This window comes from Notolepis coatsorum, assembly GCF_963971535.1.
Source record: "Notolepis coatsorum genome assembly, chromosome: 1".
Classification (NCBI taxonomy): domain Eukaryota; kingdom Metazoa; phylum Chordata; class Actinopteri; order Aulopiformes; family Paralepididae; genus Notolepis; species Notolepis coatsorum.
The window spans coordinates 155148732-155166292 of record NC_140165.1 but is presented as its reverse complement, the minus strand read 5'-3'; the positions used below and the strand labels follow the sequence as shown (position 1 = coordinate 155166292).

Here is a 17561-nt window from a genome sequence, read left to right as displayed (position 1 = left end):
TTCTCAAATAGTGTATACAGCACCATATCATATTTCTTGTTAATGTTCTTTTTTTGCTTCAGAGGATATTTAGCTAGTGACCCCAGTGGATTTGAACAATGTGTCACAGAGGCTTTGGACAGCCATCTAATAGTGTGAGCTAACCTGATGGAAAAGACACGTGATACTTATTGAATTCTCTGTCTAGCCTTTCACTGAGTGTCGATGTCTGTAAAGCCAAGCATTCATAAACGTTAGCCTTGAACCTGGACTACCTGCAGACACAATTATCTCTTTGCTCTGAAAAGGCTTCGGAATGCAGAACTTTTGTTTCTGGATATTTTTATGGTCCATATAGCCAGGTCTACTGATTGGCTCGAGAAGAAAATGGTTCGTTTTTAGTTTTAATCAATTACAGATATTAGAGTTTGGTAACAACTCGTAAAATCCCACCACCTGAACTCTAAATAAAAATATTTAGCTTTTAAGTGCAGATTATTCTAAATCATTGAATTTACAATACAGATTTAGATACAGATCACTTATTGACGGTGAAGAACACTTTGTTGTTGCGTGTATGTGAATTATCGCCTTTCTTACTCTGCAAAACACATTATGTATTACACATAAGTGCTAGGAGATCAGGTCAGGGACACATAGTTTAGACACATGCATCCATATTCTGCTGACCGGGTTTCTAAAGAACATTAATTGAATCCCTAACATGTACCACTGGATGAGTTCAGCATCATCCGAAAATTACGAATCACAAAAATCAAGAATGAATGACACACACCAGGACAACAGTCATACAGTTGCATAACGTTCACATTTATTTGGTTTCAAATCCTAACACCTTCTAAAAACATGCTTTTAAAACGTAATGGATCACATTCTTCACAGGTAGTTAAAGTAACAAGAGCAGAGACCATTTCTTTGTAAGGAAAAAACACGATAAGCTACAATATGCACTGAGTTGTCTATTCACTCGATAATAATGTGAAACTTAGATTTTTCTTCCCTGAGATATACTCTCATCAACATTTTGTGTTTTTTTTCTGCTCTTCTACTTCTCACAGTCTTCCCTCATCTTTTATTGTGGATCCCCATTAGTCTACACCAAGGTGAGACTACTCTTCCTGGGGTCATCTTGTGCCCCTGTACGACAAGTCTCTTAACGGTATCGCAGAGTTGTAGTAACACTTCCGTAGACTTAATAGTGCAGTTTGACACCGTTTGGTGGTGGAGTATCACGGCATCAAGAGTTAAGACGAGTGAAGAAAAAGCATGTAAACATGAGGAAATGGCAGATTGACCCAGAATTACATTCTCTAGTTCATAATGGATCACAAGCAGCATTTGCAATATGTCAAAATATGATACTGACCCCCCCCCCCCCCCCCCCCGCCCCTTCCCTCCCCTCCCATCTTAAAGAGGCACTTCACCAAAAAACAATGCTGATTTATTTTGCATAGTCTCACACACATCCAAAAAAAACGGTTAATTCAGTTCAACAGTTACCAAGAGTAAATTAGTTTGAATGTTGCCACCGGTGATATCATCAGGGACATTGAATCCTTGCGTTGTGTTAATTACAGCACTAAAATAAATAGCAATACCTTGTCTTTATAGGGACTGCTACCTTATCATTTCATTGAGCTGCAATTAACACAACTTAAGGATTCAATGTCCGTGATGACATCAATGGTGGCCGTCATCAATCTCATTCACCCTCAATAACTGTCAAACTAAATGAACGTGTGGGAAGACTTTTTGGATGTGTGTGAGATTGTGTGCAAAATAAATCGTCAGTTTTCTGGTGAAGTGCCCCTCTAACTCTCCACAAGTAGATTGTTTACATTATCATGAAATGTCTTAATTAGTGAAGGATATAACAAAGAAGTACAAGAAACTGACGTGTTACAGCAAGATGAATATAGCGTGTACGCACAGCAAACACTGATCACAAAGATAACGACAGGTATTCATGACACGTCAACACGTGGCGGACAAATAGACCACTGGTTATACGTCACAAGGACAACATCTTCAAGACACGTGAATACCTAGTCAGTATGCCCACATTTCCAATGACATTCTTCAGTCTTTGGTGTTGAAACCATGGTAACAGGGCAGAGTGAAATAAAATATGACACTAAATAAAAAGGAAAAGAAAGTAGGAAGTATCATAAGGTACTGAGATTATCAGTTGGTATATAGAATAGGTGGTTGTGTCATGAAGCAGGATCATGCAGTTAGTCAGATAACCCTCAAACAGTTGATTTAGTTCATAATCAAGTCAACAACGGTCAATATGCACGACTACATCACATTCATAAACCTAATTTTCAAATTTTGTTTTACAGATCAAAATATAGTTGTGTGTTTTGTTGTTTTCTTCCTGACTTCCGACTAGATAATCCTGCTTTGTGAAATATCCCCTGATGTTGTCGTGAAAAGCATAGTTAAAGTCACCTAGTGAATAAACTGTAAAAGTGTCAGACTAAAGGCCATCGACCATATTCACACAGTGGCCATTTTGCTCTTATGTCATGCTCAGGTTGGGATTCCTTTCCAACATCAGGGTGGAAAGGAATACAAACCCTGAGCATGACATAAGAGCAAAATGGCCACCGTGTGAATACAGTCAATTCCACAAGAAAGAGGCAGCAGTCATGACATGAGGTAGCAAAAGGAAATGAGGCAACAAGTTTATGCCAAAAAGAAAAAGTAAAAAAAAAAAAAAAAAGTATCAGCGCTTGCAATAAAATGTGATAGATGTGATATTATGTCACTGAGTGTAATAAAAAGAAACAACATAATAGAACACTGGTGCAATGAAACCAATAAATAAGATTAAAAAACATAATCTATTTGAATGCACGCAACATGATGAGAAGTAAAAGAGGTAGTTTTAGTATAGAAATTGCAAAATGACATATCCATGGTCTGTAAAAACACAATCTAGAACATAAAAGAACAATATTTGCTCAACACGTGTATATTAAAGCATGAGTCTGTTAGGAAGCCAGAGGGGTTGGCAGTAAGGTAGTGGTGAGACTTTTTGGTTTGAAAGTTAAGAGACCCTAAAGGTATAATCTACTGCTTTAGGGCCCCTAAATAAAAAAATAAAAACAGTGCACTGCATCACACAAACATTGAGGCATGGGTCTTGGATTGGGCTTTCATGCATGTCCCCTAAGAAGTACTGATCCCTGAGATTAGGTTGCCATGTTCTTTAAGCCCAGTCCAGAGGCTGTTCCCCAACCATGTTGAAAGGCAGTGTCTAGATCACATCATCTGGAGAGGCCTCGGTTGTGACCAGGGAGTGTCACTTTTTGGCCAAATTGCATAGCCGTAACTTTATATATTTTTTCACCTAAAAAGTTTTTTCTAAATCTATCCTTTACCCCATTATATGGTGGGTGCACTTCAGTAGAAAATAGTTCATAAATGAAACTGTTCACAACAAGGTCTGTGGATTACCCGTCATGATTTCTGGAAAGAGACATTGCCGTTTATTTTGGTGTGTTGAGCAGCATAAACCAAGTGCCCTTCAGCTCCATTGTATTGCGGTGATGGAAGACATCTCTACGGCAGATAATCTCCAAAACTCTGCAAATCACACCAAAACTATCTGAATGGATAAATTAAATAGCACTCAGAGAGTGTATTTTGGTGAACTGCCCCTTTAACCCTAACCTTAACCGTCACAGCCAAGGACCTTCAGGTGATGGGATCTAGACAGTGCCATGTTGAAACCTCTATTATGAGTGATGCATTCATAATGAAATGAGAGAAGGAGGGGAGTCACATTCTCCACACGTGTCGCTCTCAGTTGTTGTGAGAGCTTTATCATTGGATAACGAATAAGGTGTGTGTAAGAGAGTGCTATTTCACCCCCATTTGGAACTAAAAGCTCCACAATAAAACAAAAACAAAAGAACATCACAATTAAAATGATTCAAATGTAGAAAAAAAACACAAATTTCACGTTTATCATTATCACATGCGTTTCCAATGTGTTTTTGGAACACTTCACATGTAATCGACATGATTTCACACATGTAATTGTCATGGTATTTTTAGTGATCACAAGCAGTTCACCTTCAAATGAGATACATGTGATTGCATCTGTACATGAAAGCAAGTTTCACACGTACAGAAAATACCATGAACATTTTACATGAAATCATTAAAGGGTGAAATCATTAAAGGGATAGTATTAGATTTGTGGACATTAAGTGGTATGGAATACTTGCTAGTAGCATAGTTGATGCTATGCTGTTAGCTTACTCACTGAGTCAAGTGGTGGTTCTGGCAGGCAAAAAGAAATGGGCTCACAGGACAAAAACATTTGAATCCACACCATATCATGCAGACAATATAGTTGCCTGTTTCTAACAGAAAACCACAGTCCTCGAGCATTTCCTATGATTGATTCATTATGGAATGTGAATGGCACGTCACACTGGCGCAGTTTGTGTTGGTTCAGGGGGCTCACTGAACCGTCTATAGGCTGTAGTCAAAAATGCATGTAATGATTTTCTTTGGAATTAACATGAAATTAATAAATGTTTTAAGTGTAATGTTCTAACTTATGATAATGAATACAATACAATAGTCGGCCTACTGGTGTTTGTTTTGTGTTTGTTTTCCTAAAACATGGATAGGTCTGATTTACCATGTTGTAACCATTAGCTAAATCAGTGATAGTAACCTGATAGACAGGCACATGGCAGGTAACTGCCCCGGCTTGCACTGCATTGAAAGCCTTGTTTTTAAATTCCTTAATTAATGGTGGATATTCGCAGCTTCTTTGCAAACATTCCAGCTTGGCCCAGATAGGAAACTCATGCTTCTGAAAGACCCAGAGAACTCAACTGAAAACACTGTGGCGGTGCTAACTAAATGCTAACTAAATGCTAATCAAGATATTCCTTTATTGATCCCCTTGGGGAAATCATTAATCTGAGTTAGCAACACTGAACAAAATTTTCCGGGACACTGACATTGCATTTAGCAACATCGGAGCAAAAGTATCAGTTTTGAGGCGGATTAGTAGCTGTCAGATCTACAGTGGCTCAGGAGAGATTCTCTAGCCCCACTTCATCGAGGGTGATCAGTCTGCAAAACTGTCCCTGTAACGTTAAATAGGGGATCGATATAACCGCTATAAAAAGAGGTACCGTCTTCTGCTTCTGCACTAGTCATTGTATAGTGTTGAAAACTGTTAATGTGCTCAACATTTTTACATAATTTACATCAGTGTCTGTCAGGTTCAAATCAAGGAGATATGCACATTAATGTTGCGATAATATTCAGGAGGTTTTATGAGTTTGCACATGTAACCTAAATCGCATATCCCTTTAAATGCTGGGTATAAGCTCATACACCAACTATGGGTTACCATATTCATAAACTTTTTGGGGTTTTCTGCCTGTACGAGTTCCACAGATAATGCTCAATATTCCGTTTCCAGTACATTACAGTATATATGGACATATTGGTCATAGACGAAAACGCATGCAAACTGCTTATCCTTATCCAAACACCTTGTACAAATTTTGCACAGTTGTGAACCCCCAAACAACTGCGCCTATGGCTGGGACTAGGTCCAACACGCCGTGCCGCTCCGAGGCATAAGCAATGGTCGAGGACCGTGGTTTTCTGTTGGAAATGGGTCGCCTGCATGTTGTGGTGTGGAGATTAAAACCTTTTTGTCTCATGAGCCCATTTTCTGCCTGTCTGATGCTTCCCAGTTCACTCAGAACCGGGAGGTGGGCCGGAACTCCCGACCACAGGACATGAGTAAGCTAACAGCATTGCATCAACTATACTACTAGCAAGTATTCCATACCACTTTAATGTCCATAAATCTAAAACGGTCCCTTTAACACTTTGAATGCCCAAAACGACATAACTCGTTTTATCAGCCCCCCCATTGAGTGCCCACGACGACAAATATAGTTTTATTTTTTTATTAGCGATCTGAATTCATATTTCATCAACCGAGTCTACCGTTGGGAAACCAGCCCCGCCAGGCGCTCAGATGTGAAAAAAGCGCCCCCTATCGTCTCTCAGATGGTAATGCACCCTTTTGGAATGGACTCAATGAAAATGGATGTGAGAAAAAAACTCCGGAATCCACATTTTACTTCTCACGCATGTAACCAGAGCCGATCGGATTCATTGTGGACCATCAGAACAGCGTGTAATATGTCTTTACAGTACGTAGCATTGGATCAATAAAATGATCGATTTTTAGAATGGCGATCAGGAATTAGAATAATCTTTTTGGATACCATCTGATCTCAGGTAAGGAATCTATTTGACCAGTCTTAGGATAATCAGACCTGTTTTCACGGAGATATAAGCTTTTCCCCTATATGTGATATGGCTGTTTGGCTGTGCGAGCGATCAGGAAATAAGAGAACCGATTTTTAGCTTGCGGCACCAGCGTGCATACGTACACATATACTATCGATAATCTAGCGTTTATTTGAAAACGATTCATAAATAGGCCGAAAAATGACAACGTTCTAGAATATTCCAGTACAGGGCGTTTATCACAGAATATTTTTATTTTCCGTGAAAACAAGGGCTTTTCAAAATGCTATAAAACGGAAATGAACCGATAAAAAAACAATCCGCTTCGACAATGTTGACTGGAAAATGAGTCATTGATAAGCGACGGGCAGATTAGACACATAGCCATAATTTAAAACATAGATTAGGCGATATTAACGTTAACATTGAAGTGGTTGATGGGCATTCAAGGGGGTAAAAAGGAAAACATGGCCGGCTCTGAAAGTGTTAACATGGGTGGAATGTGATTTTTTTTTTAACGTGATTTTTCAAATGTGAAATTCATGTAGTTTTTCCTGTAAAGGATTTGAAATAGGCCTTCCATATCAAACCAAACATTTTGTCTGCATTCTATATACATCACAGCAGACATTATCTCAGTAACATGTTTATAAAGTTGATCAAACCAGACTGAGACACGATAAAAGTACGGCTTGGACAAAAGGAATGAGTTATTAGAATTCTGTCGAAAAATTCAAGTTCAATAATTCTGAAGTAAAACAAAACAATAGGGGTTGCATTCACTCCAAAAAAGAAAAATACTATGAATACATGAAAAAATAAAAAATAAACATTCACAAAATCTACAAGGTATAACATGAAAATGTATAAAAATGAACAAAACAAAAAAAAAACGTGAAAAGTAGGCTAACTGAAACAGAAAATAAGACTGCATTGGTCTGGTGGTGTTGTTAAGGTTGAGATATAGAGAGGTAGATGTCAGGAGCAGAGAAGTCACTGCATCAATAGGCTACAACCCATACAGTAACGGTTGTGATCATGCATTCTGAAGAACATTTAGTTCTCTGTCCTGCGTGTCTCACCTTTAAAAACAACGGCCACTTTTGTTGAACATGAAAAACCTTGAGGGAAATAAAAGAAAACACTTTCTAAAAAAAGAAAAAAAAAAAAGGACCTACAATGTCCTGAATCCTACAATCGACTAATACTACAAAGTACATCAGCGTGATCACTGCGTAACTTTCTGAATACAATTTATAACACTCACTTTACCCTGTTTAGTTGCAGGTTGCCATGGACCTGAGAGAGGAATACACTGGGTGGGCAGTGGGCAATCGCCGAGGTCAAGGGTCAAAGTCTCCCAACAACCTCACCACAGTGTGCAAAAAAAAGAGTCGTTGCAAGGACTGCATTTTGCCTACATTTCAAATGTTCGTACACGACGTATGAAATGCCAAGAAACTTGCTGAATTCGAAAAAAGACACTTCAAAATGGTTTTGAAATGACCATCATTCTTCGAAAATAAAGACCATTATCTATGGCTTCTTTTTTTTTTTTTTTTTTTTTTTTTTTAGAATGTGCATATCTGTCACAGATGGTATGCAAGCCAGACGTCACCCAAATCCTCCAAACCAAACCCCAGATCTAGACGTGCCGAGTGGATCAGCATAAGGCTGGCTAAAACAAATTTCTATCCACCCTATTTGTAAAGTTAAAATAGCCAACCGTGTATATTCTGACCCAGGTAGGTGAGCTGTATTACTAACCATGAGCAGACCTGTGTTTCCTATTCCAGCCCGACTGTGCAGACCACAAACCCGGTGAGCATGTGCGGAGGCTCGGTTCTGGGTTATGGCTGGATAAAGGACAGGGCTCAAAGCCATCAACATCTCTCCGACGGGAGCAAACGTCAAATACAAGGGCTTGGCTGGACACTGCTGTGTCGAGTGTCTCAGGAATAGTATTCAGAATGAGATCCGGCTGCATTCTACATCTGTCCAGCAGAGGGTCTCGCCTCTGACACAGATTGATTAATTTCTTATCCTGGTCCTTCATTGATAAGAAATATTTTTTTTGTTGAGCTATCAGCCCCTTATACCCATCAATGGGTGTTTGAAAAAAGCTTTGCATAACACTTTGGTCAAAAAAATCTAAAAAAAATAAAAGAATAAAGAAAATAATAAAAAAAAAAAAAAAAAAAGCTAACAGCGAACCTAGCTATCCTCCCCTACCCCTGCAATAAAGCCTTTGTTCTCCAGTCTATGATTGTAAATAAAATACCCGTATGCTACTTTTCAATGAAGACCCCACAAATCCAAGTCACCTCACTGAGTCTTGGAATGTTAAATTGACAAGACCGCCTTCTATAAACAGGATATCTCAGATTCCCATGCAGATAAGAGTAGCAAATATTCTCAGTTTTGCAGCCAGTTGCAGGGAACGCCATTTGTAAATCTTTGGTTTACGCAGCTCTTTTTGAAAACATTCAGTTTCTGATTGAGGTGTCAAAGCGTCCAACAGGGATTTGTTTTTAGACTGGGCAGCTCTTCATTTTCAAACAGCGAGAAAAGGTACCTGAAAATAGCAACAACATCTTCCTGAGGTAGTCTCAAAACGCTCGAACAATGGCGACACCGACACATTGAGCAGATCGGATACACACTTGTAAACTCCAAAGATCGATGCATCAATGTGCATTTTGTTTTGTACAGAAGCATGTGCACAGTGTAAATCAGCATACATTCAACTCTGTCGAGTAATAAATATATTAAGAAAGAAAAAAACCTAGCTGCTTGTCACATTCACAGGAAGGGAGACCCTGGTCCCTTTGACCCCCGGGGGGCCAGCGCCAAGAAAGCAGTGGTCTCTCTCGTGAGCGCGGAGGGGGCGTGGCCTAATTTCCAGCGGAGGTACCCGTAGTCACACAAGGGGAGGGGCCGGTCCTGCAGCTGGTGAGGCTGGATTTGCAGGAGTGCAAGACTGCTTTGAACAAGAGGGGGAGCTGTTCTAGGGGGACATTCACCAGCTTCCCTGAAACACACACAATCGGCAGTGCATAAGAATGCTATATGTCATCCTATAGCCTAACTTTCAAAAAGCACGGCAATATTTGTAATATGCTTATCTAAGCAATAACATATGAGCCGGTGTGCTGTATTGTGGTTGTTGGCACTGGCATGAAGTGGTCATACAGGCCATAAACCAAGTTAATCCATCAATCAGCACAGCCGTGCCAGTAAGCCACTATATGGCATGACCATGAGTATGTTATTATATATAGAAAATGTTACATAATCCTTTCAAAAATGAAGGTTAAACAAAGACCAAAGATTTATTTAGTCTTCCACCAATGACAATTAGTTGCCCGTTGCTAAGCAATGTAAGGCAGTGATGATGTACTGCAGTCAAAAGCAGTCCTGGAATGTCTCTCGTCCAATCACAATATGTGTTTGGAACTAAATATTGTATAGCAACTCATTATAGTACATGCCAACTGAGAGGCAAAACATACATTTTAGTCGACAGTCAGTCATCCTTACCTGCAATGCCACGGATCTCTGGCAGACACATCATGATTTCGGGGAAGCGTTTAGGCTGGTGGGGGTACTTGTACTCCGCGTAGTCCTGACACACGTACCAGTAGCGCTTGTTTAGCTGCTCAAGCTGGGAGACGTTGCTCAGGCCTCTGATATCTGTGGAGGGGACAAAATGACGAGAGAATGTGATGAGGGAATACACACCACTAATGATTCTTAGAAGTGTGATTCTGTTGAACAATGGACAAAGTTGGTTAGCGGGAAGCAAAAGTTGTGATTGGAAGATCAAGAAAAGAGGGCAGGGCTTTGAGATAGGTCAATTGGCTTGGTTACCTTGGTTGAGGAAGTTGATGGCTTTCATGCAGGCGTACTCCTCGTTGCTGACCTTCAACTGGTGGAACTTGCTGAACAGATATATCAACCTCTCCATCACGTCCATGCCGTCCTCGCTGAACCTGAGAGAGTGCAACCAGTAGTGGAAGAAGTACACAGTTCCGTTACTTGAGTAAAAGTAGAAATACCCAGATAAAATAGTACTCTGGTAAAAGTAAAAGTCCTCCATTCAAAAATCTGCTTAATTAAAAGTTGAGAAGTATTTGGTATTGAATGTACTTAAGTATCAAAAGTAAACGTATGCACATGATATTTGTGTATTCCAGTGCTTGGGAGCATTCAAGCCTCGAACCATTGACCTCTAAAGGAAATAAAAAAAAACTTCAGCTGAATTACTAAATGTACATAATCTGCATACATTTTTGCCATGTTTTGTATGCTAAATATATTTCTTAAAAGTAACTAACTAACTGATAGGAGTAAAAAGTACAATATTTCCTTTGATTGTGGAGTAAAAGTACAAAGTTCCCTCAAATGAAACATAACATTTTCACTACGACAAACTTCACGTAACTTCAAGTAATAAACTTGTAACAAGTACTCTTTTAAAACATAAGAACCACACAAAACTGTTGAGTGAATCATCGTCTACACTTAAAACCACAGTGACAAAAGGGAGTAGTACATCAAAGGGAGAAGTAAAATTCCCCAAGAGTTCATTATCTAGGTTCCTATGGTAGAATGAGGAGGAAGAGAGGAAGAGAAAAAGAGGATTATGTCTATGATCTATTCAGAGTGATTAAATGCTGTTCAGCTTAACATCCATCTTGCTGACCAAACCGTTCCTTCCAGCTTTCAGAAGCAGGGACTTAAAGATAGATCCAAAGCAAGTAACTCCACTCATCAATCTCAATGCTTGTCTCCCTGGCTCTAGGATCTCTTAATCACTCTCACTGCAGAGGCTCTGGAGTCCACATCGGTTAGTGTCTGCCACTGTAAATCAGGTATGAACTCCTAAAAATTGCTAAACTGCAGGCAAATGGACCAAAGCAACAAGGTAGCACTATAAATCATATAAAATTTTTTGACAAAATGTGTCCTGAGGTTAGATCATTCAGGTCTGATTTACACAGAGGTGAACCCCCTAAACACTACTCTACCTAGCGTGGGGCAGACAGGTATTTCAGGGGCCAGACGGTGCTAGCCACAGCTCTGTCCTACCAAGTCCTCCCCTTCACGGACCAGATAACTGGAGCTCCTCCAAAAACAATACAAACCACTGTGATAGACGAAATACCCCCCTTGAAGATATTGAACCCACGGAGTGGAACGCCTCGCCTTTGTCTGAGGAGAATGTTGTTGCAGTGAGGAGCACAACTCAACTCATGACACCCTCCTTTTAGTGAAATATTAAGTGGACAAGACCCCACGAGACCCTGCTTTAGTGTTTTATAACTCGTATACAGTAATGACTACTGACCTTAACCAAGGGGGTCAGAGGCAGACTGAGTCACTCTATCACAGCGTAATGCAAGCGTTTTCCTTTTATCTTCCCATTCAGGTTGAATTGCTATTAGTATTCGATTACGTCACGGCAGACGTGTGGATAGGCAAACGACAAGTGATTGTAATCAAATATTGGTGATGTCACTGAATGACAGCCATGACCACTGAGCTGCGTTGATGGCATTGCGCTGTATTTGTAGGAAACGAGTGACACGTCATGGAGAAGACAAAAAAAACATGGACGTCTCCGCTAATGAAACTGATCCGCCGAAGCCCCTCCCCTCCCTCTCCACCTCATATCGCTACTCACCCTTGCAGCTCGTTGTCCGAGGGCGTGTACTTGGCAGTGACGTCGGCCAGGTCTCCAAAGATCTGCGCGCTGTAGATTGTGAGGCAGGAGAGCAGGATGAGCTCCTGCCAGGTGGAGCTGAGCAGGCAGGTGTAGTCTTCGATGGAGAGCTCGCAGAAGAACGGCAGCTTCTTGATCCACGAGATCTGTCGAAACAGCAGCTCGTCCGCCAGGCGACACAGCAGGGCAAAGAGCTCCACCTGGGTCACCTTGTACCTGGGACACAGGAGAGGGAGAGAGACGTACAGAGTGAATATTGGTTTAAAATGTCTCCCATCGTGATTGGAGCACAGTGGTAGACATTACATTACCCATACATATCAGTGAGGGGAGTTGAGAAATATACGTATAGTTGTAAATTGTTGAGGAAGCCATTCTAAAGTGTAGCATTTGGATGGTTTGGTGTCTAATGTTAAGAGCTCACTCTGTAAATGTAAACAAAAGGATAGCTCTCCCACTGAACACAAAACATGGGATAGGAGACTTTTCTTCTTTTACACTCAAAACTATTGCGTGAGCCTTTGATGGGATGATGCCGTTTGTAAACGCTTTAGTGCCAGCATTATGGTTTAACGTGCACCAGCGATTCCTCGCTTGTTTGCCTTATCTATTCCACTAGGTAGCATCTATTCCACCAGGGGCACTTGTTAAAGGTAACAAGCATGTCTGGGGAAACGGTGGTGTGCATGACACCCACTTTATCTGGTGACTGTTTACTTACTGCAGCAGATGTGTGTGTTGGCCTGACCAGATGATGTTGCTGTTGTTGTTTTTGTGTTTTTCTTGCTTTAATGTTTTTTTGGGGATTTCTATCAGTAGGCCAAGGTGTTCATCAAGATGCATTTGATTATTTGGAACAATCGCTTAAGAGCAAAATATGACACTATAAAGGAATTGGCTGTTGCAGTTCTAATAAACAGATAGATAGCACTAGTTAAATCATAACAACAGTAAAACTGATCTGTATTTTTAGGTATTTTATTTTAGCAATTTATATGGCCTAGAACAATTCTGGATTGGGGCTTTGAACAACTCACCCATCTTCTATAAGCATGGGGGTGGCCAGTGGGGCCAGGTCCTCTGCCGCCACTAGCTGCAGCACCATCGGATGGGACTGTGGGTAGAGGCTGCGGGGCTGGGGGGCCAGCAGGCCCGACTGTGTGGCGTAGCTGAAGAGGTGCGGCATGAGCTGGTAGGGTGCGGACATGGATGTGTTGATGTACTGGTCCCTGAGAGCAGATGTGTAGCCGTTCATCTCCACAGAGCGACTGGAAATACAGGGATACAGGTCAAAGGTTAGATACAGTAGAGATGATGAATCTGGTGTTGCACTGTGTGACTGAGGACGCAATGGAGCAAATACACACATACACACACAAATATATACACACAAATGATGCAACCAACCAACCAACCAACTAACAAAACCACAGAACCCAGTAATTACAGAGCTGCTCCATCCTTCCAAGCACCTAAGAATACTATAGACTCTTTCCTGTTAACTGTCCCTACAACTGGGCCTGTAGTCCATTCCAATGCATGGAATACTTGACTAGAAGGGACTGATTACATTCTCCAAGTTTCACTGAAGGACTGATTTTTAGAGAGAGACACCACTTTCAGACAAAACGTCTCTATTCAGTTAATTTTGTGCCATTGACTGCATACCAAAGATTTGCTACCAAAGTATTGCGTTATCATTGCTCATTTCTGTTGAGATTGAACATGATAAAACAACTATTCCTCAACATAGCTATCATAGTCAGCTTTGCGTGGCAGCGGAGATAAAATCTGATGTTTACAGAGAGCAAGACTAAAATACATGCCGCCATGCTCGTACCTCTGCAATATTTGGCCTTGATGAGAACAGATAGACAATGCACTCGTCTCCATGTGGCGAAAAATAGCAGATTAGCGTGCTGGGTTCATTGTATTGGCATCGTTAAGTCTAAAAAGCAGCGCATATTCAGGCATTCTTCTGCTGATGAATGTCTTAACCAAGTCTGGGTGAGCTGGGAATGCGGTGTTAGGCTGTCAGGGCCACCTCATTATCTCACTAATGGAGGGGATTGGCAGAGCTGCCTGGCTGAGGAGCGAGACGAGGTGGGACGAGGAACTCACTTGGACGACAGGGTGGACGCAGGCGACGGCTGGTTGCCCTCCTGGTTGCTCGGGGAGCTGTGGTTACTGTCCCCGTTGTTGCCCCAGGTGTGCTCCGGGGCCTCCTCCTTGAACTCCTGCCCCGACATGATCCTCTCGATCTCGTCCTCTGTGATCTAAGGGAGAGATAGATAAGACAGACAGACGTTTCAGTAGTGAGTTAATGTACGCGTAAAAAAATAAATCCCTCAAATACCAGATTAAGACACAAACACATTGACGAACACCATAGAAAATTGGGTTCTGAGATTTGGTTTAAAAAAATTATCTCACTACAATGAAAATGGCCACTATGGGGACTGACACCATCGCACATGAATACAGCTGGGCTCCTTGGATCCACAACAGTCTCATCTTTCAAGTCATACTCAATGTATTCAATTCCAAGACTGTTTAGAGACCCCAGTATGCAGAAATAGTCATACACCGTTCTTCGAATAGATGAAAAGAACACATTTGCACTGCATGTAAAAAGCAGGATAGTTTCTACTAAAAACTGCATGGGATTAGCAAGTGTCTAAATGGGAGACGCGTATTCCATTCAGATATCTTGAGGCAAGAGGTCAAGGGACCCCTTTGAAAATGGCCATGCCATTCTTCCCCTCCCCTACCATGATTTAACCTAACTTTGTAGCATCATTTAGCTCCTTCCTATGGATTCCCAAGGTCGTCTAGTTTCATACGAAACCAGTATATTCACTCTAGCCCACTATAGCCTCTGAAAGACAGCAACGTCGGCCGAGATCGCCTGCGGGTGTCAGGGGGTTAAATTGCTACGTAAAATGGCTATGTAAATTGAAAGAGCAGTTCACTCATCATGACCAACATAAGAAGCCATTCCTGCATTAAGGTTTAGAGACAAATCTCTTAACGGCAAACATCTTCACTTTCTTTTTCTTTTTTTTGCAAAGGGGGAAAAACACTTTCTGTATCGTCTGAAACAGACCCCAACCCTGTCCTGAATGAACTGAAAGCTTTTAGTTGAAACAATGCACGTTGTAATTAGCCTGCAGGTTAACAGTTTCCCTGAAACCACTCGTACTCTACATATCCACTGTACATAATGAAGCAGAGACAGAAAAACATGGTGGCTCACTGATCTGGCTGAAGAATCTAAAGGTCTCTCTTCGTAAATTACTTGAAGAGCTGACCAGCCAATTAATTTAAAAGGTCATGAGGGGGGGGGGGGGGGGGGGGGGGGGGGTACATCACATATCTCTGTTCACAGGTAGTAGCATATTACACCAATTGTTCTTCTTGATTCCACATAGTTCATATCCTGAATGCATTTTCTAGTGACTTAACCAAGACTTATTCAGACTTGACACACGCAAGAGAAATAGTAATTAAAGGAGAGCAGTACATTTCAAAATGCACAATGAATACAGTAATTATTTACTTGAACAGGCCCGATGCTTTTGTTTCTCCCTCCCGGCATGCCATCCTCTCTGATTGCTGAGAAATGGAAGAAGAAGAAAAAAGCATTCAGTAAGAACTTGTAGCAAAGGAAATTAAGATGGTACTTTAACAAATGGCCTTCCCTTTGGGTTAGAGGTCAAACATTCTATTGTAGGAAAATATTTGAGTTAGTATCATAGCTCAACCTAGAGGCTGAACACCATCATCACGCCTCCCAAGTGTGATTTGCACGATCCGCCCAGCAGAGGGCACTGTGTAACCACAGAACTGAGGAGTAACAACAACCTCCTGTGAAACCCCCTTTGATAAAATGCAGACCAGAAGCTGCCGTCACAACTTGCATGTCACAAAATACATGTGTTGCTTTCATCTATAGTGGACACTTCGTAACTGTGTGTGCTGCTGACACCTGTACCGTGATACTGAATCCAGGGGCAGATTTGGCATGTGGGTGTGTTAAGCCTGGGAAGTATGGAAAACATGTAATATGTTATTCAGAAGGACCTGTTTCAGTATACGGGAGCATGTCTATGTTCCCCGGGTCCTATGTTCCCCGGGTCCTATGTTCCCCGGTAGCGATATAGTCAGACCACCAGCCCTGATTCCAAACTCGAACCTTAACCAACTTCGAAAGAGGGCCTAAGCTTAACCAGTTCGAAACAAGGGGGACATTAATAATTAATAAAATAATAAAAAATAATAAAATGTTCAATCAATCAATCGGGGAACATAGGACCCGGGGAACATAGGGATGACCCCCAGTATACCATGATATCTGCTTGGGTAAACTATGGAAAATGATCAGTGTGTAAGAAACCTGACATAATATAAGATTGTCATTCATAAAGAGAGAAGAAAATAAAAAGTATGGAAGGAAGCATACTAGGACCGCTACTGTTCCTAATTTATGCAAATGACATGTCGTCAGCTTGTGACTGCAACTTGTTCTTGTTCGTGGACGACTCAGCCCTGCTGGTCTCTGACAAGAACAAGTTACAGGTTAAAAAAACCCTCAGTTACAGTGGGTGACAATATTGTCACAAGGAAAGACGAAATTACATACCTATGTTCCATCCTAGAGGCAAATCTTTCCTGTGACAAAATGGCATCCAATGTAATCAAAAAAGTCAACCAACGAACTAGATTCTTGTACCGGATCTCCTCTCTGGTAAACAAGAATACCCTGAAGACTCTGGCAGGAGCACTCATTCAAGGGTACTACGACTATGCTTGCACCTCATGGTACCAAAGTACCTCAAAGGCACTAAAAACAAGATTACAAACATCACAAAACAAACTGGTCAGACTACTACTTGACCTTACTCCTAGAACCAACCTCACCCCTGCCCACTTTGACTACCTAGGATGGCTTAGAGTAGAAGACAGAGTACAGCAACTTGCAATGGGCCTGGTCTACAAGATACACTACACGACCAAGGTACCCATGTACATGTCAAAATACTTCCCAAAGGTCAGTGAATACCACGACCACAACACCAGAGGGAGCTCCACAAATCATGTTAAACCCAGATTCGGCTCAAACAAGGGACTAAACACGTTTCGCAATTATGCCACATCAATGTGGAACGCCCTACCCAAAGCTGTAAAGGAATGTGAATCACTACCCCACTTTCAAAACCACTCTCAAAAAACACCTACGGGAGACTGCAATTCGAAACTGGCCCCTGTAAATGTCCTAACCCAACCCCCTCCAATGTACAGTAAAATTTAGGGGTTCCCAAAGTCTGGGTCACGCCCCCGACTTTGGGAACCCCTAAATTTGCAGTCAGGCCACTGAACTTAGAAGCAGGCCAGGACAGTGTTTCTAGTTGCAGCAGCGCAATAGTTAGAGATAACCTAAGGCCCTGTCCACATGAGCGCTGGATTTAATATAACCATGATTGTATGTGCGCAGATGCACTGTTCGGCCACACACAACCGGGGATTT

General features: G+C 41.4%; 1 protein-coding gene across 2 annotated transcripts in view; it reads right to left on the bottom strand.

Annotated features, from left to right (window-relative positions):
* Window positions 1-9203: 9203 nt before the first annotated feature.
* The window catches only part of LOC311230629 (nuclear receptor subfamily 6 group A member 1-A-like), a gene marked incomplete at both ends in the record, with an annotated part of 166523 nt that continues 158165 nt past the window's right edge, over window positions 9204-17561 (bottom strand). For both annotated transcript variants that reach the window (XM_084316972.1, XM_084316973.1), the window contains 7 exons: window positions 9204-9340; window positions 9850-10002; window positions 10180-10301; window positions 11996-12250; window positions 13072-13302; window positions 14156-14310; window positions 15594-15649. In XM_084316972.1, coding sequence (XP_084173098.1) covers window positions 9204-9340; window positions 9850-10002; window positions 10180-10301; window positions 11996-12250; window positions 13072-13302; window positions 14156-14310; window positions 15594-15649 — 1109 coding nt within the window. The remainder of the gene's footprint in view (window positions 9341-9849; window positions 10003-10179; window positions 10302-11995; window positions 12251-13071; window positions 13303-14155; window positions 14311-15593; window positions 15650-17561) is intronic.